This window comes from Oryx dammah, unplaced genomic scaffold (assembly GCF_014754425.2).
Source record: "Oryx dammah isolate SB20612 unplaced genomic scaffold, SCBI_Odam_1.1 HiC_scaffold_10, whole genome shotgun sequence".
Classification (NCBI taxonomy): Eukaryota; Metazoa; Chordata; class Mammalia; order Artiodactyla; family Bovidae; genus Oryx; species Oryx dammah.
In genome coordinates this window covers 72,092,550-72,118,216 of record NW_024070194.1, presented here as the reverse complement: position 1 = coordinate 72,118,216, position 25,667 = coordinate 72,092,550, and the positions used below count along the sequence as shown (strand labels likewise).

Genomic DNA, 25,667 nt, shown 5'->3' with positions numbered 1-25,667 from the left:
GAAGGTCCCAAGTGCCACAACCAAGACCTGGCACAGCTACATAAATAAATAAAAATGAATATTTCTTAAAAGTAAATGAGAAGTATAAAAAGCTGACTGCTTTGGCCACTTCTTAAAAAAAAAAAATTAGGGTTTTCCCTGGCAGTCCAGTGATTAAGACTAGGAGCTCCCACTGCAGTGGGCAAGGGTTCCACCCCTGGTTGGGGAACTAAGATCCCACACATTGGATGGCACAGACCAAAAAACCATAAGTCTCATATTTACGCAGTTATTTGCCATTTCTATTGCTCTTCCCTTATTCTTGAAATTTGTTTCCCTCTGGTATTATTCTCTTTGAATCTGAAGAATTTGCTTTAGCCTTTCTTTCAGAGTGGGTCTGCTAGAGAGCTCCCCTCTCGCTTTAGTGCAGATGGTACAGAAGGTGAGGATCCAGCGTAGCGCTGCTGATCAGTGAGTGTCCAGGGTGCCCGGTCACTGCTAAATTGCCTTGTGTGAACGTCATGGTTAGCGTACTGGAATTGCCTGGTTTCAGTCACACGACATGCACACCACACGGCAGACAGCTGCCCTGTCCTGCGCCAAACAGGCAGAGGCAGCTGAGCCGGGATGAGTGCTGTCTGACAGCCGCCTTTGCTCCTTCTGACTCAGTGACCCACCTGTCTTCTTGAAATTTGTGCTCCCCTTCCCTTGTGATGGAGCAAAGTCCAGACATCAACCATATGCTTCCACGGTCGCCTGATAACATGGAAGCCCTGTGCGCCAGCGTTTCCAAAACCATCAGATATTTCTCTTTGATAGTACAGAATTAAATACAAATTTAATAAAATTAAAGGAAATTAAATAGGTTTCTTTCCCTCCTCATTAAAGAAATTTCAGGCTTTAGAAGAAGGCAGGGGAATACTTGGGGGTTTGAAAGGTTGTTGTTGAATCACGTTGGTGGGATTCTTGGCCCCCGGAGGAGAATTCAATCTCAGGCCAGAGACGAGGCTTGATCGCTCAGAGCTTTTGTGTAATAAAGTTTTATTAAAGTGTAAAGGAGATAGAGAAAGCTTCTGACATAGGCGTCAGAAGTGGGCAGAAAGAGTACTCTCTTGTTAGTATTACCAATGAAGTTATATACTCTCCAATGAATCCAAAGAATGTCTGGAGGTTGTAAAGACCTCACCAGACCTACTCCCATAATTTACATTTTAAAATAACAGAATTAGCCAGAAGGTTTAATCCAGAGACTGTCCTCAGGCAGAATACATTATTGTTATATAATCCTAAGGAATGTAGAGAAGGAAAAAAAGTTTGTCCTTTCTTCCTCCTTGAGAATTCCAGACCCCTCTCTCCTTGAGGACCTCTAGACTTCTTATCAACCTGCCTAGGAAATAACTCTCTCAGGTTTAGGGACCTCTTGAAATCATTTGAGGCCAGGCTGGCTTTTCAAAAATATTGAATATTTATTTATCTATTTGGTTATGTCGGGTCCTAATTTCCATACGTGGGATCTTCGTTGTGGACTCTCTAGTTGCAGCTTGTTGGCTTAGTTGCTCCAAGGCATGTGGGATCTTAGTTCCCCAACCAGGAACTGAACCTTTGTTCTCTACATTGCAAGGCAGATCTCAACCACTGAACCACCAGGAAAGCACCAGGCATATGTATGCAGACCAAGATACACTACCTTCAGACACGCAGAAAGGTCCCCTTCTCAGGAAGGCCTTCCCCATCTGCCCCATTTAAGGCTGTGAGTCGATGATACCCTGCCTCCTGCTCTGTTTCTCTCATATTACTTATCACCATTTAAGACAGGGTTGGCTTATTTGCCAGGTTTGTTTGTTTCGTTAGTTGCTGTGTCCTAAGTGCCTAGAATGGTGCATGCTCAGTAAATATATATATATATATATATATATTTTTTTTTTTTAACCTTGCTGCACGGCTTGTGGGATCTTAGTTCCCTGACCAGAGAGTGAACCCGGGCCCTCAGCAGTGAAAGCATGGAGTCCTAACCACTGGACTGCCAGGGAATTCCCTCAGTAAATATTTCTTGGATGAAAGAACACGGTTTTGCAACTTGCTTTTCTTGCTTTTTAAGGAGAAGTTGTCCCTGACATCCTCCCATGGTGTACATAACCACACCGGGCACCTCCTCTCTTTTCACATTCCCTCTGCTATCCTTGGGCTTCCCAGGTGGCGCTGGTGGTTAAGAACCTGGTTGCCAAGGCGGGAAACGTAAGAGCGCCAGCTTCGATCCCGGGTCAGGAAGATCCCCTGGAGGAGGGCATGGCGACCCACTCCAGTGTTCTTGTCTGGAGAATCCCATGGACAGAGGGGCCTTGGCAGGCTCCAGTCCCTGGGGTCACAAAGAGTCGGACACAACTGAGTGACTAAGCACAATCTGTTGAAGGAGGTTGTACAGGTCTCATGAGTCAGAAGCTGGCAGGCAAGTGTTGAAAAGCAACCGTGCTATGGAGCTTAAGACCCTGGAGAGCATCACAAGGCGGTGGCAGTGAAACCACCTCCTGGGAAAAGCAGGAGGCTCCAGCTCGCGCCTCGCCTTTGCTGCTTGCGGATAGGAAATGAACACGTGCCTGCCAGGTGCCACTGCTGTGTGATGAAACGGGGGTCCAGACCAGGTCCATTTCCTTTGCTGTGCTGTTTGCAGCACTCCAGACCCACCAGCCTGGAGGCTGTCTGTCTCTGGCTGACGGCTTGTCATTGGCCCCCAGCACGTTTCTGCGGGGGAGCAGGGCTTCTTGTCAAAACCACCTGGGTTCCAGGGAGTAGAGAATTAAAACATCTAAGAGGGAAGAATACAGGGATTGTGTCTTGGGGAAAATGGGATGGTTTTGCATAAGTCTTCGTGTTTGGAAAGGGTGTTAAGGAAAAAGGCATCTGTGCAAATTACTTTGGTCACCTCCTTTAAGAAGACCGCCTTGATGGTTCATCTAGTGGTTAAGAATCTGCCTATGACTTAGGTTCCATCCCTGGTCCAGGAATATTCCATATGCTGCAGGGCAACACAGCCCGTGTACCACAACCTCTGAGCCTGTGCTCTAGAGCCTGCAGGCCGCAGCGTCCGAAGCCCATGCATCCTAGAGCCAGGGCCCTGAGAGGACACAGCCAGGACACAGCCAGAGAAGCCCCCGCAACGAGAAGCCCGCCCACTGCAACCAGAGAGCAGCCCCCACTTGCCACAGCCAGAGAAGGCTCATGTGCGGCCGGGGAGACCTGGCACAGCCCAGAGTAAATATATAAATAATAAGAGGAAAGAAGATCATAGTAAATTTTAAAGAAAAGTTTCAGACCACTGAAAGATCCTTGGAAGTTCCAAGGAGACAAAAAATTATTATGAAGTGAATGCTTAACCACTGCTTGTTATACTCAATATATTTTAAAATTAGTTTTTATTGGAGTAGAGTTGTTTTGCAGTCTTACTTTAGTTTCTGCTGTATAGCAAAGTGGATCAGTTATGTGTATACATATATCCCCTCTTTTTTAGATTTCTTTTCCTACTTAAGTCACCACAGAGCATTGGATAGAGTGCCCTGAGCTATACAATACGTTCTCATTAGTTATCTCTCTTATACATCAGCAGTGTACATGTGTCAATCCTCAACATATTTCTTGTAGACAAGGTGGGTGATGGTATTGTGTACATTATTTATATCCCCACCCCGCCTACTTTGGATCTACTTCTATTACCTGTTAAGAAACTGGTGTTTAAAATTTCCATCTGTTTCTAGCTTTGGTTCCTTCAGTTCTTGCTTTGTTTGTTTTGAGGCTCTGTTGTTAGGCATGTGGATATGTATGACATGCCTTCCTGCTGAATTATCACTATAAGTCCATCTTCTATCTCTAGAAGTCTAGAGACTTCTTCAGTATTCTTCAGCATTCTAATGTTTAAAGTATGCATGCTATGGGTTCTAACCAGCTACTTTTAAAAAATTGCAGCTTTAGTTAAGAAAATGACAGTTTTATTGAGATACAATTCACATACCATCAATTCACCCATTTAATATGTATAATTCAGTGGTTTTTAGTATGTTCACAGGGTTGTGCAACCATGGCCACAACAAGTTTCAGAACATTTTCATCATCTCAAAAGAATCCCACATTAGCAATCATTCCCGGTTTCATTCAGACACCCCACCCCCATTAGCCCAGGGCAACCACTAATTTATTTTCTGTCTCTATACATTTGCCTCTTCTAAACGTTTCAGTTACATGAAATCATGCTATGTGTGGTTTTTATGACTGGTTTCTTTCACTTGGTATAATGTTCTCAAGGGTCCTAAGTGTTATAGCATGTTACAGTATTTTATCCAACCATTGTTTCTGTTTTCTTTAAAAAAATTAATAGACTTTATTTTTTAGAGCACTTTTAGGTTCGCAGCAAAATTGAATAGACAGTGCAGAGAGCTCCCATATATTGGGTTAGCCAACAAGTTTGTTCATGATTTTCTGTAATATCTTATGGAAAAACCCAAACAAACTTTTTAGCCAACCCAATACTTCTCCCACCCCATAGCTTCCACCACCAACATCCCTCAACACTGTGTTGACAAATCTACATTTATACCATGATCACCCAGAGTCCAGAGTTTACACTAGGGCTCACTCCCTATTTTACACCTTTCGGGTTTTGGAAATGTATAATAACATGTTTGTACCTTTGCAGTATCATGCAGAGAAGTTTCATTTCCTTAAATCCCCTGTGCTCTGTCTGTTCATCCATGCCCTGTCCCCACCCCTGACAACCACTGATCCTTTTTACTGTCTCAACAGTGTTACTTTTTTCAGAATATCATATATTTGGAATTATATACTATGTGGCCTTTTTAGATTGTCTTATTTCACTTAGTAATGTGCATTTAAAGTTCTTCCAAGTTTTTTCATGTTTGCTAGCTCATTTTTTAAAAGTGGTGGATAATACTCTGTTGTATGGATGTACTCCAATTTATCTTTTTTTTTGGCCATGCTGTGTGGCATACTGGATCTTGGTTCCCCAGCCAGGGATTGAACCCATGTCCCTTGCATCAGGAGCATGGAATCTGAACCACTGTACTGCCAGAGAAGTCCCTCTATTCACTTATTGGAGGATATTTTGGTCACTAACAAGTTTTGGCAATTATGAATTGAGCTGCTCTAAACATTTGTGTGCAGATGTTTTTGTGGACTTAACCTTTCATAATTTATTTGGAAGTAATATTCTGTCACTTCACATGTACTATAGAAATCCTGCAAATGTGTACCCCCATCTCACCCACTTTGATAGTATAGATGTTATATGTGTTACATCTACATATCTTAGAAATTTGACAAGACAATGGTATTTTTTTTTTAACTTTAGTTGTATTTTTTCCAAGTTTACAACTTTTTTCTCTCATTTTAATCAGATATTTGGTTTTTTGGATTCTGTTTATTCCTTTCTAAAATTATAAGTTTCCATCTGGCATAATTTCTCTTCAACTGAAGCATTTCTTTTAGCATTTCTTTTAGCACAGGGCTGTTGGCATTTCTCTCAGTTTGTGTTTTTAATTGAAAATGCATTTGGGGACTTCCCTGGTGGTCCAGAGTCTGAAGCTCTGTGCTCCCAATGCAGGGGCCCTGGGCTCAATGCAGGGGCCCTGGGTTCCATCCCTGGTCAGGGAACTGCATCTCACATGTCACAGCTAAGAGTTCGCATGCTGCAAAGAAGACAAGATCCCTTGAAGGGTATTTTTGGTGTACAGAATTATAGTTGGACAGAGTTTTCTTTCTGTTGTTGTTTTTAAGCATGTTCAAGATGAAGTTACGCAGTCCTCTGGAGCCCATTATTTCTGAGAAGTCAGCAATCGTTTCGAATTATTGTGTCCTTATATGTGGTGTGTTGTTTTTCTCTGGATGTTTTAAAGATTTTCTCCTTATGTTGCTTTTCATCAGTTTGGCTCTGATGTGCCTGGGGTAGTTTTATTAACTTTTACGCTAAATGGGGTTTACTGAGTTTCATGAATCTGTACATTTTTGTTTTTCACCAAATTTGGGATAATCTTTGCCGTTTGTTCTTCAGTCCGTTTTTCTGCCTAATTCCCTCTCTTCTCCTCCTAGGACGTATGCTAGACTTCTGAAAATTATCTTTTTAATCTCTGCGGCTAATCTTTAAATAATTGCCTTTTCTCTGTTCTTAAGATTGGATGATTTCTGTTCATCTGTCTTCAAGTTCTCTGACTTTTTCCTTCCGTCACATCCATTCAGCTAGTAAGCCCTTTATTTGAATTTTAAAATTTCAGATATTATGGGGTTTTTTAGTTCTCAAATTTCCATTTGGCTGTTTTATTGTTTCTATTTCTCTGCTGAGGTTTTCTATATGTGCATTCATTAGGAGAATCTTTGCTTTCACATCCCTGAGTGTAATTAAGCTGGCAAAGGATTTTAAGGCAGCTAATTTCAACATCTCACTCATTTTGAGGTTAATCTCTGGTTTTGACTTCTCTTACTCTTTCCTGGTTCTTCATTTTTGTGAGTAATTTTGGACTATGTCCTGGACATTGTGAAGGTGTATCATGGAGAAGGAAGTTTCTGTTATGTTCCTCTGAAGAGTGTTCATTTGTGTTTGTTTTAGTAGGCAGTGCTGTCGGCTTCATACTGAAAACTCTGCCTCTGGGCAGCAGCTCAAATCTCATTTCAGTTCTTTTATTCTTTTTGTTAAGAAGTATTTATTGATTTGGCTGTGTTGGTCTTAGTTGTGGCATGCAGGATCTTTCACTGTGGCAAGCACGCTGAGTTGCCCATGGCATGTGGGATCCGGTTCCCCGACCAGGGATCAAACCCAAGTCCCCTGCGTCAGAAGGAGGACTCTTAACTCTGGGACCACCAAGGAAGTCCATCAGTTCTTTTACTCTTGGCTTAGCTGCTTGGAGGCTGCTGCACACATGCATAGTTGGGTCGTCTGGTGAATTAGGTAGTATTTGCAGAATTTGGGGCTTTCTGTCTTTCCTTCTCTTTTTTTTTTCAGGATTCCTCACTTATTTTTCAGTTGCTGTGGTTGCCCCAAACTTGGCAAGCTATCAAAACTGTTTTTTCTATCAAAGTTTTAGCTGCCCCACCTGGTGTGTGAGTGAACTGGAACAAATTGGCCTTCTCGGAAACCAAACAACATTTGTATTAATCTCAACCTGTGGTTTTTACTTAGGATGTTGTCAGCAAACTGAACTATTAATAGTTACAAGGTTGTAATAGCTTATAAAAGAATTAATTATAGAAATAAAAGCTGTAGTAACTAACGTTAACTTAGTGGGTATGTTTAGAGTAGAATAGGCACCAATGAAAAGAACATTAGGTTCTGGCATAAAACATCCAGCCCTTCTCCACCCAGGCACACACAATCTGGGGTGCACAGCCTGTGTTTTTCTTTAAAAGATTGAGGTCTTATCCTGGCTTTCCTCATGACCCATGTTTTTGTGCGAACCCAGCTGGATTTACTTCAGGCCAGTTTGCACCACCACTGAATCAGAGGGAAGTATCTTTGCCATGGGATGATTCTTTTTTTCAAAGTTGTCTCTAAATGGACTTCCCTGGTGGTACAGTGGATGAGAGTCTGCCTGCCATTGCAGGGGACACACGTTTGATTCCTGGTCCGGGAGGATCCCATAGGCCAAGGGGCAACTAAGCCCGCAAGCTGTAACTGCTGAAACCCGTGCACCTGGAGCCTGTGCTCTGCAACGGGAGCAGCCCCGCACTGCAGTGAAGAGTAGCCCCTGATTGCCATCAAGAGAAAGCCTGTGCGCGGCATCGGAAACCCAGCCCAGCTAGTGATCAGTTATGTATAAAGTGTCTCTCATCGTAAAGGCAGTGAGAAAATACCTTCCCTGCTGTTGCCCACGGGCCACCGGTTAGGGACACAGATGCTCAGAGAAGTCAGGACCCCCGTGGCCCGTCAGTGCACAGCTCCCTTTAAAATGCCATTCCTCCAGCCTGTGCCTTAGATCACTCACTTCTTTTCCCAAAGTACTTCTGAGGCCAGTTTCTAGTGTAGGGACTTCCCAGGTGGTCTAGTGGCTAAGACTCTGAGCTTCCAATGCAGGGGGCCCAGGTTCGATCCCTGGTCAGGGAACTAGATCCCACATGCCGCAACTAAAGATCCTGAGTGCCGCAATGAAGACCGAAGATCCCACGTGCCTCAACCAAGACCCAGCACAGCCAAATGCATAATTAAAAAATAATAATAATTTTAAAAAGAGAGATTCTAACATAAATCAAGGATGGGAGTTAACGTCCGACAGTAGGAAGGCATGGCAGGTCCCTGAGGCCCACATCCTCCCATGCAGAAGTGGGGAGATGAGTCAGTGTGGGGGCTGCCCTGTTTCAGGGGGCTCTTGTCAGAGGTGAAGTTGCTCATTTGCTGGGTCCCCAGGCTAACAGTGCACCAGGGGGCCCTTCCCGAACCTGCTGTCGAAGCTGTGAGGATCATCAACCAGTTCTCTGGTTGAATTCCTCTGTGTCTCCTTCCTTTTCCCAGGACCTGCTTGTCCCCTGTTCATCTCTCCTGGGCGTAGATCTTTCCAGGGAGGCCTCTTCCAGTCTTCTGAGGGGGTGTCTCCAGGCCTGGCTGAGTAGGCTCCAACCCAAAGGCTGTGGCCGGGCGTGGAGGCCTCTTGATTCCCACAGAAGATCGTGGGCAGATGGTGTCTCTCTTGAGTTGTGCCAACGCAGCTGGAATAAAATCTCTGGAATCCACTTCAGGGTTTGATTAGTAGGGTAAAGGAGCAGTCGGCCTTACAAACCCAGAGGATCACACATTACATTTTACATATTACATATTCTTCTGGTAGATTTTTTACTTAAGTGGGAGAGGGAGAAAAGAAAAGGCTTAAGGGCAGTAGGTTTGTGCATTCACTTCTGTGTCTGTTGGGCAGTCCCTTTCCTTTCTTTCTTTTAGACTTTTCTTTTGAGTAAATGTGATATGATCCACAGTGTTTGGAAAAGAGAGACCAGTGCCCTCTGTTACATTATGTTGGATTGTTTATTAATATATGTTCTTTTTCACTGTTCTGTCAGCTTTGATTCCATTTCTGATCCACATCATTTTCATCTTTGGCTACGTGTTTGTGGATGGCCATGTGTACAGTGAGCTGGGCTAGAGTCTTATAAATACTGTCATTTGTGTCCTAAGACTGACCTGGCTTTCAACATTTTCCATGTAGGCACATTTTTAAAAACATTTCAGTGCACTGAGGACAATGTGAAGTTGGTTGGAAAGAATGACACAAACGTAGTTGAACAGGCGACTGTGGAGCTCTGAAGTGTCAGGGCGTTTCCCTGTTGATGTTTAAGACAGGTCTGTTTGGCCGCCGTGCACTGTGCTCCAGTACCTCTGGTCATGTAATTGGTTTGCTGCTGATGGTGCATAATGCACCTCTGCCAACGTTTGCGTGGATGTCCAGGAACAATTCATGTTGCCTTCTCTCCGGTCCAGAAAAAGGGAGGGAGAGAGAACAGGAGCCTGAGCAGATGTGGACCCAGACTCTGTGCAAAGGCCAGAGGGAGACAGGAGACAGTGTCTGTGTGGTGAGACTGGCTCCAGGGTTCTAGGTGTAAGAAGCGTGGCCCCTGAGGCCTGTGTCCCTGAGACCTCATTCCCTGGACTCCTGCTCAGTGATGAATGGGGCCCAAAGATGTTGTGATGGACCTGAGAGAACCAGGATGTCAGAGGATGGAGGTGCCTTGGGCCGTGAGGTTTGGCCTCCTTGTTTGATGTCTCAGGAAGCCTAGGCTCCAAGAGCTGAAGCACTTGAACTGAGGCCTCACAGCTGCTTCATGACCAGGCCTGGGTCATCCCGAGAGTGGCAGCAGAACTCCTGAGGACCTTGTGATTCGGACTTGAAAGGTCCTCCGTCCAATAAACTGTGGATGTCTCCGTCATTGTACCTGCGGTCTTTCTTTGGTCCCACAGCTGAGCTGCAGGGCCTGTTGGCTTCCAGGTGTAGCCCAGCAGGTGGCCCTGGTCTGGTGTGACCGTGTCCTTGTAAGAAAAGGAGATTAGGATCCAGACACATACACAGAGGGACGCCCACACGAGGACACAGCAGGAAGGACAGACATCCCAGAGGAAACCAGCCCTGCCAGCACCTTGATCCTGGGCTTCTAGCCTCCAGGACTGTGAGAAAATACGTTTCTGTTGTTTTAAGTCACCCAATGCAGAGTACCTTGTTGTTGTTGTTGTTGTTGGCATTTGCTGCTGCTGCTGCTGAGTCACTTCAGTCGTGTCCGACTCTGTGAGACCCCATAGATGGCAGCCCACCAGGCTCCCCCGTCCCTGGGATTCTCCAGGCAAGAACACTGGAGTGGGTTGCCATTTCCTTCTCCAATGCATGAAAGTGAAAAGTGAAAGTGAAGTCGCTCAGTCGTGTCCGACTCTTCAAGACCCCATCTTCTGACTTTATTTTTTTGTTCATAGAAATTTTGACTTTTAAGCAAACTCCCCACACTTCCCGCTCTTTTAAGGATGATAAAGAAGCTGTATTTCATTCTAGATGTTTCATAGATTACTTTTCTTTTTTTTTTTTTTGGTTAAAATTTCTGATTCTTCTGGAATTTGCTGAAAAGAATGAGATGGGTATTCTTTTTTTTTTAATATGGCTGATCAATTTTTTGGATAGCATTTCCTTTCTTCCTTTTTTTTTGGTCAGCGCTGAGTTTTTGTTGCTGCTGGTGGGCTTTCTCTACTTGTGAGTGGGGGCTGTGCTCTCTAGTTTCAGTGCTCAGGCTTCTCGCTGTGGTGCCTTTTCTTGTTGTGGATTATGGGCTCTAGAGCACGCGGGCTCAGTAGTTATGATGCAGGGGCTTAGTTGCCCCATGACATGTGGAATCTTCCTAGATGAGGAACCGAACCCATGTCCCCTGCATTGTCAAGCAGATTCTTAACCACTGGACTACCAAGGAAGTCTCGCTAGCTTAACTTCTAACACTGCAGGTTTATTTGTTCTTCTTTTGAACTTAATGCTTGTGGAATCTTGCAATATCTGCTTCTTCCGTCATGTTTATAAGATTAGGGTTGTTATGTAGCTCATTCCTTTCCATGGCTTTACAGTTTCCCAGAATATGCCTCAAATTACTTATTTTTACTTTTGTTTGTTTGTTTTTGGCCATATGGCTTTCAGGACCCTAGTTCCTCAACCAGGGATTGAACCCACGGCCCCTGTAGTGGAAGTGCAGAGTCCTAACCACTGGACTACCAGGGAAGTCTCCACTTATATTTTCACTATTGATGGATATCTGGATTGCTTCTAGTTTAGGGTACAATGAATAATGTTACTTAAGAAAGCGTGTCTTTTGGTGCACAAATCTATGGTTTCTATTTGAGTTGGAACCTTGGTGTTGAATTGCCATGTTGTAGGGTGATATGTGTTTAGCTTTGGAAGATAAAACTGAGCAGGTTTTTAGAGCTGTTGTGCCAGTTATACCCCTACTAACAAGTTCTGAGCATTCCAGTTGCTCCATGTCTCTATCAAAACTTGATATTGATCAGTCTTTACATTTTAGCCAGTGATGTGGTATACTAACAAAGCTTTCCCATTGTCCCCCAGAGTCCTACTTTGAAGCATTTTCCAATGACTGTGGTGTAAATAGTCCTCCCAGAGCAGATTTTAACCTACTAACTTGATGCCATTGAGACAGAGGAGGGAGCTGTGAATGGTCAGCATGAGCAGCTCCAGCTGCCTAGCTTGACCTCATTGGTACATCTTGAAAACCAGCAAAGTCTAAGACAGGAGAAGACGACAGCGGGGAGTCCATGGGGCTGCTCCTTGGGCACTGAGCTGTGTACAGTGTATACAGTTACAAGCATCGGCAGGGCTTTCCCTGATAGAGGTCTCACCTCGAGGCTAAGGAAGCACCACACACTTGGAGCGGCAGGAGAGGGTCCCTTCTCAGCCTGCCTTCGTGCTTGTCCGCTCCATCCACGTTCTTCAGCCGACTGAGGAAATCTACCTCTGTGCTTACGTGTTCGATATCAGGTCCTCGTGTGTGAAGTGGGGTGATTGAATGGCACCCTTTGGGACCACCCTTTTCTGACTCTGATATTCTGTAACATTATTCTCAGATTGAGGGTCACAGGCAAAGTAGGTTATCCTTGGGAAATCTGGATTGAATAACAAGGTTACAGAAATCATTCATAAAACAGCCAATAAGAGTCCACGTGAGGAAGACAGCAGGGGTGGACCATGCCTGCCAGACCTGCTCGGGGTTGAAAATTCAAGTTTATACTCATTGAGATAATGAGCTGTTACGTACTACATTGGTTTAATGTCCATCTGCTATAACAAATGCAGCTAGATGACAGATTTCTTTAAAAACTCATTGTATTGAACTGCCACATAACCCAGCAATCCCACTGCTGGGGATACACACTGAGGAAACCAGAACTGAAAGATACACACGTGCCCCAGTGTTCATCGCAGCACTGTTTACAATAGCTCGGGCATGGAAGCAACCTACATGTCCATCAGCAGATGAATGGACAAGGAAGTTGTGGTTCATATACACAATGGAATATTACTTAGCTATCAAAAGGAGCACATTAGAGTCAGTTCAAGTGAGGTAGGTGAAACTGGAGCCCATTATACAGAGTGAAGTAAGTCAGAGAAACAGCAATACAGTATACTAATGCACATATATGGAATTTAGAAAGACGGTAATGACAATCCTATATGCAAGGCAGCAAAAGAGACACAGATTAAATAACAGACTTTTGAACTATGTGGGAAAAGGTGAGGGTGGGATGATTTGAGAGAATAACATTGAAATATGTGCATTACCATATGTAAAATAGATACCAGATCAAGTTTGCTGCATGAAGCAGGACACTCAGAGCCAGTGCTCTGGGACAACCTACAGGGACGGGGTGGGGAGGGAGGTGGGATTGGGGTTCAGGATGGGAGGACACATATGCACCCGTGGCTGATTCATGTCTATGTAGGGCAAAAACCACCACAATATTGTAAATCCTCCAATTAAATAAATTTTTTTTAAACCTTGAACAAAGTCATGTTGAGGGAGATTGGGCAGCAATGATTAAACTGTGTAAAAGGTATTTTGGGGTCTTTAGAATCAGAAGTCTGTTTTAGCAAATGCTCTTCCATTGCACTCTCTGTGGTTGCTTCAGAAGGGAAATTTATCACTGCTTATTCCATGCAACTGCTGTTTAATATGTGGGTAGAAGTACAGAGAGTTAAATTTAGAAATTCTAGTATAGGGAATTCCTTGACAGTCTAGCAGTTAGGACTCTGTGCTTCTATTGCAGTGGGATCAGGTTCTATCCCTGGTCAGGGACCTAAGATCTCACAAGCCGTGAAGTGCAGACAAAAAAAAATTAAATGGACCACACTGCCTTAAATAAAAAAGAAATTCTACTGTAAAAAAGACTCCAGTATGTGTGTGTCTTTGTATGCTCTCTAAGTTTTTGTTGAAATCTGGACATTCTGATTCTCTCACACCTCAGACATGAATGATTTTTATTAGTTGAGGACTACAGTTGTCTTTGTGACTTTTCTAAGCTATTTTTGCAAAGTGTGTTCTTTGTTGTGGGTGGTGACTGACATTTCCATTCTGTGATGTCTGCAGCCAGTCAGTAGCCTGACAAAGGCCTGCCCCGCAAAGTCTTCCTGTTCGTCTTAGCCATCTCCTAGATGCTCTGAGGGCTTCCCTTGTGACTCAGTGATAAAGAACCTGCCTGCCAACGCAGGAGACACAGGCTCCCTGGGTCAGGAAGATCCCCTGGAGAGGGAAATGGCAACCCACTCTAGTATTCTTGCCAGTAAAATCCCATGGGCAGAAGAGCCTGGCAGACTATAGTCCATGGGGCACGAAGGGTCAGGCATGACTGAGTGACTAAAGAGCAATAACAGAGATGCTCTGCGGGAAGCTCCTGCAGCCCAAGGAAGCTGACCCCAAGGCCAGAATCTGCTCCAGGTCCTCAGTCACCAACAAAACACACAGTCCCAGGGCTTGGGTGACATGGTCCAGATTGCCCGCTGTGGCCCCAGCCAAAGGACTTTGGGCCGCTGTCCTCACGGCTCCGGTCCCCACAGCGTCGAGGGTAGTGACTGGCTCCTGCTCACTGCTCTCTTACAAAGATCAGCAGCCTGTTTTCACCACCTTGCTGTGTCTGATCTGGTTCTAGAGTTTCAAATAGTTCCTCCCAGTCCCTCTTTATGGCTCAATTTGCTCTGGTGGAGTTTCCTCCCCTGCCACTTTGCATGACGTCATCATTCCCCAGTGTTTCTCATTTAAAAATTTTTTTTGGCCTTGCAATGTGGCATGTGCCCCCTGCATTAGGAGACCACCAGGGAAGTGCCCCCCCCACCCCAACTGTTTTTACTCATACACTGATGATCTGTACCCTATCAGCTATGACACTAGGGATTCAAAATTGTAGTATTCCAGTTCTGTCATTTCTTCCACACTGTTACTGGCTACTTTTAGTAAAGAAGAGAAACTATTGCTTTCTTTATGGTAGAATTTTCTAGTTGAATTTAAGGTAGAACCTGATATTGATACTGAGAGTAAGGTTTTCTGTATTTGCATACATATAGTGATACACATAGAGAAGCTCATTTTTATATGTAGAACCTTATGTGGATAACCTCATGTATATAACCAGCTAATTATGTAGATGTTTTATAACCACTGGGTCTATGGCTATAATCCCAGCATGAATATAAGTACATGTGATTATAAAAATCTTTAGGGAGACTTCCCTGGTGGTCGAGTGGCCAAGACTCTCTGCTCCCAATTCCACGGTGCCTGAGTTCCATCCCTGGTCAGGGAACCAGATCCCAAATGCTGCAACTAAAAATTCCCACGTGCCACAACTAATACCTGGTGCAGCCAAATAAATTTAAAAAAAAAAAAAAAAAAAAGCCACTTTAGGAAGTGCGAAGTTTTTGCCCAGTCTAAATACCTACTTTGTAGGAAGAGCAAAGACTATATTAATCTCCAATTAAATGATGGATCAGCTTATTTTTATATTGTTGGGATTGGAAAATCCCTTTGATGAAAGTGATGGCCTCTCAAGCTTTATCGCTGAGATAGGGCTGACCTTGGCAAAGTAAGTGAATAAAAAATAAGAAAAAAAAACACGAAAACAGCTAATGCAGAGATTAATCCTTAAAGCTCAGAAGTGCTGAGGTGTGAAGTTTGATTACCAATCCCAAGGCTATTTGACATGGTGCCCAGACCTGCTCTTCTGGAACTCAAGGCTGGGCTTCAATATTTAATCAGAGTTGTAACATACTCTCCAGATACAGAACATGCCATCTAGAATGCGACCTTGGTGCTGCTTGTTCTGGGTCAGCACGCTTTTACAGGGTTTTTTTGGAGGACCTTGTTTGGAGTTGTTCTGGGTTGCGATGCTCTGGTTCCACACAGCACGCCCAGCTGCTTGTGAGAGGCCATAGTCCTTCTCCCTGTCTTGATACCCAGCAGGTTTCCAGGGCCACGGATTAAATTCCTTCATTGCTGTGCTCCAGTTAAATGCAAACCTACACCTTCCCTCATGGCCTCCAGAGGGCTGCGTGGTCCAGCAGAGTGCTGGTCAACCACTGTTTCTTAACTGGTATTCAGTTTGCTTGAGGGCAGGTTTTTCTCCCCAGGATGAAAACAGGGTTTTTGCCTCACCTGGTAGCAAAGTTTATGCTCCAATTTTAAAGAAATTTTATAGCATTCATATTACTGAGAATCTACAAATTCCAACTTCAAAAGAATCAAACCGGGATAAGCCAAGGGCTCCTCTTTATTTGGAACGTTGAATGTGGCTGGGCTTTCTGGTGGTTTCCATGCGCGGACCTTTATGTATTTGTAGAATCCAGAAAGGATTAAATAATTTAGCTTGGGTGAAGAGAGAAACTGAAGAGGGCCTTGGATGTTCTATTATTTATAAGGACCACTTGGCTGTGAGGCCTGCACTTCACAGGTGAGTAGGCCTGGGTGCCAAGGGTGGGCAGTGCAGGACACTGGACCCCACCTGAGGGTCCCCTCTGTCTCCCTTCCAGGGTCCTGCATGGAGATTCTAGGGGACAGCGTTCTTTGCCCCCATACACAGGCTGGGGAGTCTGAACAGAGTCGGAGTAATATACTCCTGGCTTCCTGCTGGGAGGGACAGGGTAAAGCCCTTCTTCTCACGTTCTTGTTTTGTGCTTGGGTTGATCCCTTTTCCCCATGGGGAGGGAGGGAGGGGAAACATTTCTGGAAATAGGATTTGAGCAACTGGGAACCTGGGGACCCATGTGCAGGATGGTGATTCTGCTATCATTCGTGGTATGATGAGCGCAGTAGAAAAGATGTCATAGTTCCGAGGTGTTTAGAATGTACAGTGACTTGTCCAGCCCTTTTCTAGGACTCTTGAGTCCTGGGGAGGCCAGGGGCATCAGCGTGGTTGTGGTACAGACCTGAGCCCCAGCATATATCCCGGGTGGAGGAACCCTTTCAGTTTTTCAAACCTTCCTGGCCCATCTCAGCGCTGAGGTTTGCCATGTTGAATCTTGGCTGAAAAAAGACTCCCATCCTGGGGCGGAAGGAGGGCTCCTGTGACCAGAAGCAGCGACTCCTTTCTGCCAATATTTTCCCCAGCGTTTTAAAAGCAGTATTGTGCTGTGCTTAAGTCACTTCAGTTGTGTCTGACTCTTTGTGACCCCTTGGACTGTATGTAGCATGCCAGGCTCCTCTGTCCATGAGGATTCTCCAGGCAAGAATGCTGGAGTGGGTAGCCATTTCCTTCTCCAGGGGATCTTCCCAACCCAGGGATCCAACACACATCTCATAATTATATCTCCTGCATTGGCAGGCAGGTTCTTTACCACTAGCGTCACCTGGGAAGCCTAAAGCCAGCATAAGGAGCCGGGGCAGCAGCAACCCACAAAGCGAGAAAGTGGGGAGGTGATCGCCAGGTACCCAGCTGACCCTCCCGGCCCACGGCAAGGACAGTCGGTCACCCACGCTTGATCCCTCGAGGGGTGCAGCACGGCGTGGAGGGATGAGGGGGTGTCCCCCTTCACGGGTCCTCTCCCCGGCGGCCGGGGAGCAGGGCCAGGATGCCAGCCAGTCTGGCCCTTATCTTGGATGGAGTTTAGGAAGTGTCCTAGCAAAGGACGCCTTAAACGTCTTTTGTGCCTGACCTGTAGAATGCTGGTCTGAATCACACCGATGGCATATGCCTGGATGGCTGAAGACAAAGCACCTGCTCTGTTGGGTCAGGGTTCCAGTTTCCTAGGGATGAGAGAAAGGAGAGGAAAAGAAGTATTTCTGAATGGCCAGGACTCAACTGTGATGTGCAAAGCTGGCATGACCTGGGTGACAGTGGGCCAAGGGTGGGGGCCCTCTCGCCCCTGAATCAGCCCTTGAGTGGAATTGGGAGGGGGCTACGGTCCAGCGAGCCCCCTCAGGATGGGGCTGGCTCGTCGCTGCTCTTGAGAGGGCCTTCAGTGCCCTCTGACCTCCAGCCCCACACCCGAGTTCTGCCCGACTGGAATCCTAGGGCAGGAGTGCCAGGTGCCCAGCAGGTCCTGTGTGTAAGTGCAGAGAGAAAAACATAGAGTGAATATTTGCCAAAATAATAATAATGATATTTTTTTAGGTGATGAAATTTTGGATGACTTTGGTCCTCTTTATACTTACCTGTTTTTTTTTTCTGATTATTCTATATTAGGTACTTTTTTTTTTTTTTTTTAACAGAACAAAGTACTTCTGATTTTTCAAGCTAGTAGAGGATGGATTCCCTGCGAACACGTCTCTAGCCTCACTGACCTCCTCCAGCCTCACGCACCCTGAGCGGACCCTGGTGCCTACACCCCAGCACCTACCCTGCCTGGGCCACACTGCCCAGTGCCCCAGGACAGTAGAGGGAGGCAAGGGCCAGTCCGACGGCGCGGCGTCTTCCTGTCCTGCACGCGGCCTGCGATGGGATGGACAAGGAGGTGGAGAACCACTACGTTTCGCAACTTAGGGACGTCTACAGCAGCTGTGACACCACGGGGACAGGCTTCCTGGACCGGGAGGAGCTGACCCAGCTCTGCCTGAAGCTCCATCTGGAAAAACAGCTGCCTGTCCTTCTGCACACACTTCTTGGAAACAACCAGTTTGCCAGGGTGGGTACTGGACTTCATTTTCGCAGAGAAAAGCGTGGAGAGCCTGTGGTGACAGCTGTGGGTGTCTGAGAAACACCAGTTGACTAGAGATATTCTTCAAAGGAAAGTTAGGAGGAAATGGGATGCTCTTTTTCCTTTTATGGAACTCTTGTATTGTAGAAAGAGGTTTCTTAAGATTGCCCTTTTTTAAGTGTAGTAACTTCCAGAGATTTTTGTTCCGTTTTTCCAGAAAGATGTTTAACGGCTGATTTGTCTGGGGAGTGGAAGGTTGTTATGGATGGTTCACAAAACACAGTGATCTGTGTGCAGCTCACGTGCTGGGTCATTCAGAGGCAGCTTCGAAGTACCTCGAAGGCAGATTGTCTCATAAAATTGCCCAGCGTGAAATTCGTCCAGCAGCTGGACAAAACATCACGTGTTGCTGTTGCAGGAACGAAGGCTCCCTGCCTTCAGAGGTGCCCTCTGAATGTATCTGTCCCAGATAGGAAGAAAGTGTGCATGGAGTTCTTTTCTCTAGTCCTGACGGGAACACTGAGAATCGTCTTAGCGTCTTAGTGTTCCTGTTTCTTAAATGTGTCCAGATGTAACATATTCATTTTATGCTTGTAATTAATGAATTTTTTTTTTTTTTTGGCTGCCCTCGGTCGTTATTGCCTGTAGGCTTTCTCCAGTTGCAGCGAGTGGGGGCTGTTCTTCGTTCCTCATTGCAGTGGCTTCTCCTGTTGCAGAGCCCTGGCTCGAGAGTTCAGGCTCAGTAGTTGTGGTGCTTGGGCTTAGTTGCTCCACAGCATGAGTGATCTACCCAGACCAGGGATCGAACCCCATGTCCATTCCGTTGGCAGGCAGATTCTTAACCATTAGACCATCAGGGAGGTACACATGTTCATTTTAAAAACAGTGCCTGGGAATTCCCTGGTGGTCCAGTAATTAGGAATCTGGGCTTTCACTGCCAGGGGCCTGGGTTCAATTCCTGGTTTGGAAATAGAGATCCCACAGACTGCAAAAAAAAAAAAAAAAAAAAAAGCAGTGCCTATAATAGTGTTGGTCATCTTACCTTTGAAGGAAGAGTATTCCCCCCCACAGAACTCAATAAAACTGGTCTCATTTTGAATGAGAAAAAAAAATCTAGCCTGGTAAGATGCCTGAGTTGGTTCTTGAGCAGGAACAAATGAAGAACAACCTAAAACGCCTCCCTGCTGGCCCTGGGGGAGCTTCTAGGCGACTCTGACTCCTGTTACTTCCCCAGAGCCTGTGTGGCCGGTGCTGTCAGCAGAGCTGCTGCTGCAGCGAGGAGGACTTTGCCTCATACACCCACCTCACCCTGCTCGGTCACTTTCCCCTCTACTGCTTTTTCTTTATGGACTTAAGGCTCAGATGTGGGAATTTCCCTCGTGGTCCAGTGGTTAAGACTCCATGCTTCCACTGCAGGGGGAACTTGTTCCATCCCTGGCTGGTGAACTAAGATGCCACATGTCATTCATGGTGTGGCTGGGAAAAAAAAAAAAATCGGGTGTGATTTTGATCGCTCGTGTCCTAGCCCCTCTTGATATCACCAGGAATTGTATTCAAGGGCTAGGTAAGCAAAAGGCACATTTGTGAAAATCAACACTGGTTAAAACAGCATAAATAGGTTATCTGGTTTCCTTAGAGTTTTTTATCCTGGCCCTTCCTCCTTTTGTGAGCTGTGATGGGAGAGGACACAGAAACACAGTCAAATGGTATCAGATAAAATAGCAGCACACTCAGCCATCAGATTCCCTCCTGTTTTTTTGTTTTTGGTAATGCTACACAGCTTGTAGGATCTTAGTTCCCCAACGAGGGGTTGAACCTGGGCTCTTGGCTGTGACAGTGCAGAGTCCTAACCACTGAACCTCCAGAGAATTCCCAAATCCCCTCCTGTTTGATGGCTCAAAAGAAAGCTGATAAGTATTATCAAAAGAAATCTGAGATTGGATCAAACAAAATGGCTGTTTCATTCTGCTCCCATGTAGTCAACAAGGTTTTGGTTTTTTAAATATTTATTTATTTATTTAGCTGCACCAGTCTTCCCTGCCACATGTGGGCTTTTTAGTTGGGGCATTTGAACTCTTAGCTGCAGCATGTGAGATCTAGTTCCCTGACCAGCAGTGGAGCTGGGTCCCCTGCATTGGGAGCTTGGAGTCTTAGCCACTGGACTACCAGGGAAGTCCCTCAACAAGTATTTTTCAGCACTTCTTATGTGCTAGGCAACATCTAGAAGCTAGGAGTGTAAAATGAAAGCAATATAATATCTCTGTAAGATGAAAGCTATGCAAAAATACTCTTTCTAGTATTGATCCACATGGCAAAAGTCTGGACACAGCCCTTTCAATATGAGATTAGTTAAGGTCCATATAGTCAAAGCAGTGGTTTTTCCAGCAGTCATGTATGGATGTGAGAGTTGAATCATAAAGAAGGCTGAGTGGCAAAGAATTGATGCTTTTGAATTGTGGTGCTGAAAAGATTTTTGAATCAAAAGGAGATCAAACCAGTCAATCCTAAAGGAAATCAACCTGGAATATTCATTGGAAGGACTGATGCTGAAGCTAAAGCTCCAGTACTCTGGCCACTGATGGGAAGAGCCAACTCATTGGAAAAGACTCTGATGCCGGGAAAGATTAAGGGTAGGGAGGAGAAGGGGACAACAGAGAATGAGGTGGTTGGATGGCATCACCGAAATGACATGAACTTGGGCAAACTCTGGGAGATGGTGAGGGACAAGGGAAGCCTGGTGTGTTGCAGTCCATGGGGTTGCAAAAAGTTGGACATGACTTGTGACTGAGAACAATAAATTAATAGATCCACCTGATGAAATTGATGCATCATCCTAAAAAAGAGAGAAGAGGCTTCAGACATTGTCATATTAGCAGTTTAGCAAATTCACGCCCACTTTCCAGCGAGGGCAACTAGAATGGTAAGTCCATACACCACCAGGAAGGGTAGCCCCACTCGCCACACATGGAGAAAGCCTGCCTGCAGCAAGAAGACCCAGCAAGGCAAAAATAAATCAATAGAACGGTTTTTAAAAAAGAAGAAAGGTGAAAGAATGTCTCCTTGAGAAGGTGAATTCTGCTCAGTTTTGAAAGGATATAGAGACCAACACATCCAATAGATATTTGTTGAATATTTACAGTGTGTCAGCCATGAGGCCACGTGCTAGTTGGGGAGCCAGAAAATAAACACACGTGTAAGTAGTCCACCTTCAAGTCTGATAACGTGTCTAACCCAGGCAGAGACGTTCCACAGCCAACAGCTGCGTTCAGTGCTCAGAGGCAGCAATAGAAATGTGCTCATTCAAGTTCTGTGCCAGGGGTGGGAAGCATGCTTGGACCTACAGCCCCAGGCCTGCTTTTCTAGCACATACCGGTGACATTTTGACCTACAAGTATCTCTTGCGTTGATTTCTTTCTGTGTGACTTCAGGTGAAGCCCAGGTAGAGAAGAGAGTTGGGAAGTGTGCAGCTCAGTGAACATCCATTCCAAGCATACCTGGGCCCCCAGCATCCTGCATCCCTCCTCAGGTGCCCATGTGGTCCCTCTGGCCCCAACAGTTACCACTGTCTTGATGAAGACAGCATCGATTTGTTCGCCTATTTCTGACCTTCACACAAGTGGATGGGTATATACAGCACATGCCCAGTGCATACTCTGGTCCTTTCATGCAGTGTTGTGTCTGCAGTCTATATTCAGATAGTGTAGGTCAGGGTCAATATGTCGTCTCTGTCTGTTTTTTATTTCCCCTGTTGTCATCTTTCATTGTCTGACTGAATCACAGTTTATTTACCCATTTTCTTTAGGCACATCTGGATCATTTCCAATATTCTTTTAATTAATTATGTTTTTGCTGAAAAAAGAATCAAAGTGAAATTAAAACATTTCAGACAATCACACTAAAAGAGCTTAGCACCAGCATACTTAAGAAAACACGTAAGTCTCAAAGATCTATTTCAAATAGATGGAAAACTATCCCAGGCAGAAGGTCGGAAATGAAGGAAGAAATGAAAAACAAATTGGAAAATACTTGAATAATTCTAAATGAACATTGACTATATAAAACAAAAATATCTTGTAAGGAGTTAAAAATAAACGATAACAAAGGCACAAAAATATCAGATAAGCTTTGTGTTGTCCCTGAAGAGGGTAAAACTGGTTAATATGAAACTTTTAAGCTCCATAAGAAAGCTAGTCTCTAGGGTAAAAAGCATTACTGAACTGAAGAGGGTCAGCATTGTATAGTGACAAAAGATTGAATTCACTGAGAGGATATGAATATATATTCTGTGACCCAGCAATCCCGTTCATAGGTGTGTATACTCCAGAGAAACTCTTAGGACATATGTGTGACTGTTCAGAGCTTTTGTTTCCGCCCAGCGTAGGGGCGGGGGATTTAATCAGGAAAGGAACCTTGGTGGAGGACTAGCCTAGGTGCTGGCATGTTCTCTTTCTTGGTGGGTGGGTAGTGAAGGCATGGATATTTCTTCATGTGTTAATGTTTGTGGTCATGAGACACCTCTTTTCTGTACCTTTTTTCTAACTATTTTATCTAATTTCCTTTTATGGAGTTGTTAATAGTGTTTTTTGGTGAAGGGCTTATGATTCACTCTTTTTTTTTTTAATTTAAATTTATTTATTTTAATTGGAGGCTAATTACTTTACAATATTGTATTGGTTTTGCCATACATCAGCATAAATCCGCCACAGGTATACACATGTTCCCCATCCTGAACCCCCCTCCCACCCCCCTCCCTGTACCACCCCTCTGGGTCATCCCAATGCACCAGCCCCAAGCATCCTGTATCCTGCATCGAACCTGGACTGGCAATTCGTTTCTTATATGATATTATACATGTTTCAATGCCATTCTCCCAAATCATCCCACCCTCTCCCTCTCCCACAGAGTCCAAAAGACTGTTCTATATATCTGTGTCTCTTTTGCTGTCTCACGTACAGGGTTATCGTGACCATCTTTCTAAATTCCATATATATGCATTAGTATACTGTATAAGTGTTTTTCTTTCTGGCTTACTTCACTCTGTATAATAGGCTCCAGTTTCATTCACCTCATTAGAACTGATTCAAATGTATTCTTTTTAATGGCTGAGTAATACGCCATTGTATATATGTACCACAGCTTTCTTATCCATTCATCTGCTGATGGACATCTAGGTTGCTTCCATGTCCTGGTTATTATAAACAGTGCTGCGATGAACATTGAGGTACACATGTCTCTTTCAATACTGGTTTCCTCGGTGTGTATGCCCAGCAGTGGGAATGCTGGGTCATAAGGCAGTTCTATTTCCAGTTTTTTAAGGAATCTCCACACTGTTTTCCATAGTGGCTGTACTAGTTTGCATTCCCACCAACAGTGTAAGAGGGTTCCCTTTTCTCCACACCCTCTCCAGCATTTATTGCTTGTAGACTTTTGGATCGCAGCCATTCTGACTGGCGTGAGATGGTACCTCATTGTGGTTTTGATTTGCGTTTCTCTGAAAATGAGTGATGTTGAGCATCTTTTCATGTGTTTGTTAGCCATCTGTATGTCTTCTTTGGAGAAATGTCTATTTAGTTCTTTGGCCCATTTTTTGATTGGGTCGTTTATTTTTCTGGAATTGAGCTGCAGGAGTTGCTTGTATATTTTTGAGATTAGTTGTTTGTCAATTGCTTCATTTGCTCTTATTTTCTCCCATTCAGAAGGCTGTCTTTTCACCTTGCTTATAGTTTTCTTTTTTGTGCAGAAGCTTTTAATTTTAATTAGGTCCCATTTGTTTATTTTTGCTTTTATTTCCAATATTCTGGGAGGTGGGTCATAGAGGATCTTGCTGTGATTTATGTCAGAGAGTGTTTTGCCTCTGTTCTCCTCTAAGAGTTTTATAGTTTCTGGTCTTATATTTAGATCTTTAATCCATTTTGAGTTTATTTTTGTGTATGGTGTTAGAAAGTGTTCTAGTGGGAGACTTTAATACCCCATTCACACCTATGGATAGATCAACTAAACAGAAAATTAACAAAGAAACACAAACTTTAAATGATACAATAGACCAGTTAGACCTAATTGATATCTATAGGACATTTCACCCCAAAACAATGAATTTCACCTTTTTCTCAAGCACACACGGAACCTTCTCCAGGATAGATCACATCCTGGGCCATAAATCTAGCCTTGGTAAATTCAAAAAAATTGAAATCATTCCAAGCATCTTTTCTGACCACAATGCAGTAAGATTAGATCTTAATTACAGGAGAAGAACTATTAAAAATTGCAACATATGGAGGCTGAACAACACGCTGCTGAATAACCAACAAATCACAGAAGAAATCAAAAAAGAAATCAAAATATGTATAGAAACGAATGAAAATGAAAACACAACCCAAAACCTGTGGGACACTGTAAAAGCAGTGCTAAGGGGAAAGTTCATAGCAATACAGGCATACCTCAAGAAACAAGAAAAGTCAAATAAATAACCTAACTCTACACTGAAAGCAACTAGAAAAGGAAGAAATTAAGAACCCCAGGGTTAGTAGAAGGAAAGAAATCTTAAAAATTAGGGCAGAAATAAATGCAAAAGAAACAAAAGAGACCATAGCAAAAATCAACAAAGCCAAAAGCTGGTTCTTTGAAAGGATAAATAAAACTGACAAACCATTAGCCAGACTCATCAAGAAACAAAGGAGAAAAATCAAATCAGTAAAATTAGAAATGAAAATGAAGAGATCACAACAGACAACACAGATATACAAAGGATCATAAGAGACTACTATCAGCAATTATATGCCAATAAAATGGACAACATGGAAGAAATGGACAAATTCTTAGAAAAGTACAACTTTCCAAAACTGAACCAGGAAGAAATGGAAAATCTTAAAAGACCCATCACAGGCATGGAAATTGAAACTGTAATCAGAAATCTTCTAGCAAACAGAAGCCCAGGTCCAGACGGCTTCACAGCTGAATTCTACCAAAAATTTAGAGAAGACCTAACACCTATCCTACTCAAACTCTTCCAGAAAATTGCTGAGGAAGGTAAACTTCCAAACTCATTCTGAGGCCACCATCACCCTAGTACCAAAACCTGACAAAGATGCCACAAAAAAGAAAACTACAGGCCAATATCACTGATGAACATAGATGCAAAAATCCTTAACAAAATTCTAGCAATCAGAATCCAACAACACATTAAAAAGATCATACACCGTGACCAAGTGGGCTTTATCCCAGGGATGCCAGGATTCTTCAATATCCGCAAATCAATCAATGTAATTCACCACATTAACAAATTGAAAAATAAAAGCCATATGATTATCTCAATAGATGCAGAGAAAGCCTTTGACAAAATTCAACATCCATTTCTGATAAACTCTCCAAAAAGCAGGAATAGAAGGAACATACCTCAACATAATAAAAGCTATATACGATTCACTCTTAATTGCCTTACTATATCTTCAGTTTTTTTAAACCTTAAGTAAATATTTGCAAGGAGATCCAACCAGTCCATTCTAAAGGAGATTGGTCCTGGGTATTCTTTGGAAGGAGTGATGCTAAAGCTGA

At 44.0% G+C, this 25,667-nt stretch overlaps 1 protein-coding gene across 2 annotated transcripts in view; it reads left to right on the top strand.

Moving 5' to 3' along the window:
- NINL (ninein like) overlaps positions 1–25,667 on the top strand; it is a 117,570-nt gene that overhangs the window by 44,805 nt on the left and 47,098 nt on the right. For both annotated transcript variants that reach the window (XM_040248268.1, XM_040248269.1), the window contains exon 2: positions 17,692–18,104. In XM_040248268.1, coding sequence (XP_040104202.1) covers positions 17,922–18,104 — 183 coding nt within the window. In that variant the 5' untranslated portion in view covers positions 17,692–17,921. The remainder of the gene's footprint in view (positions 1–17,691; positions 18,105–25,667) is intronic.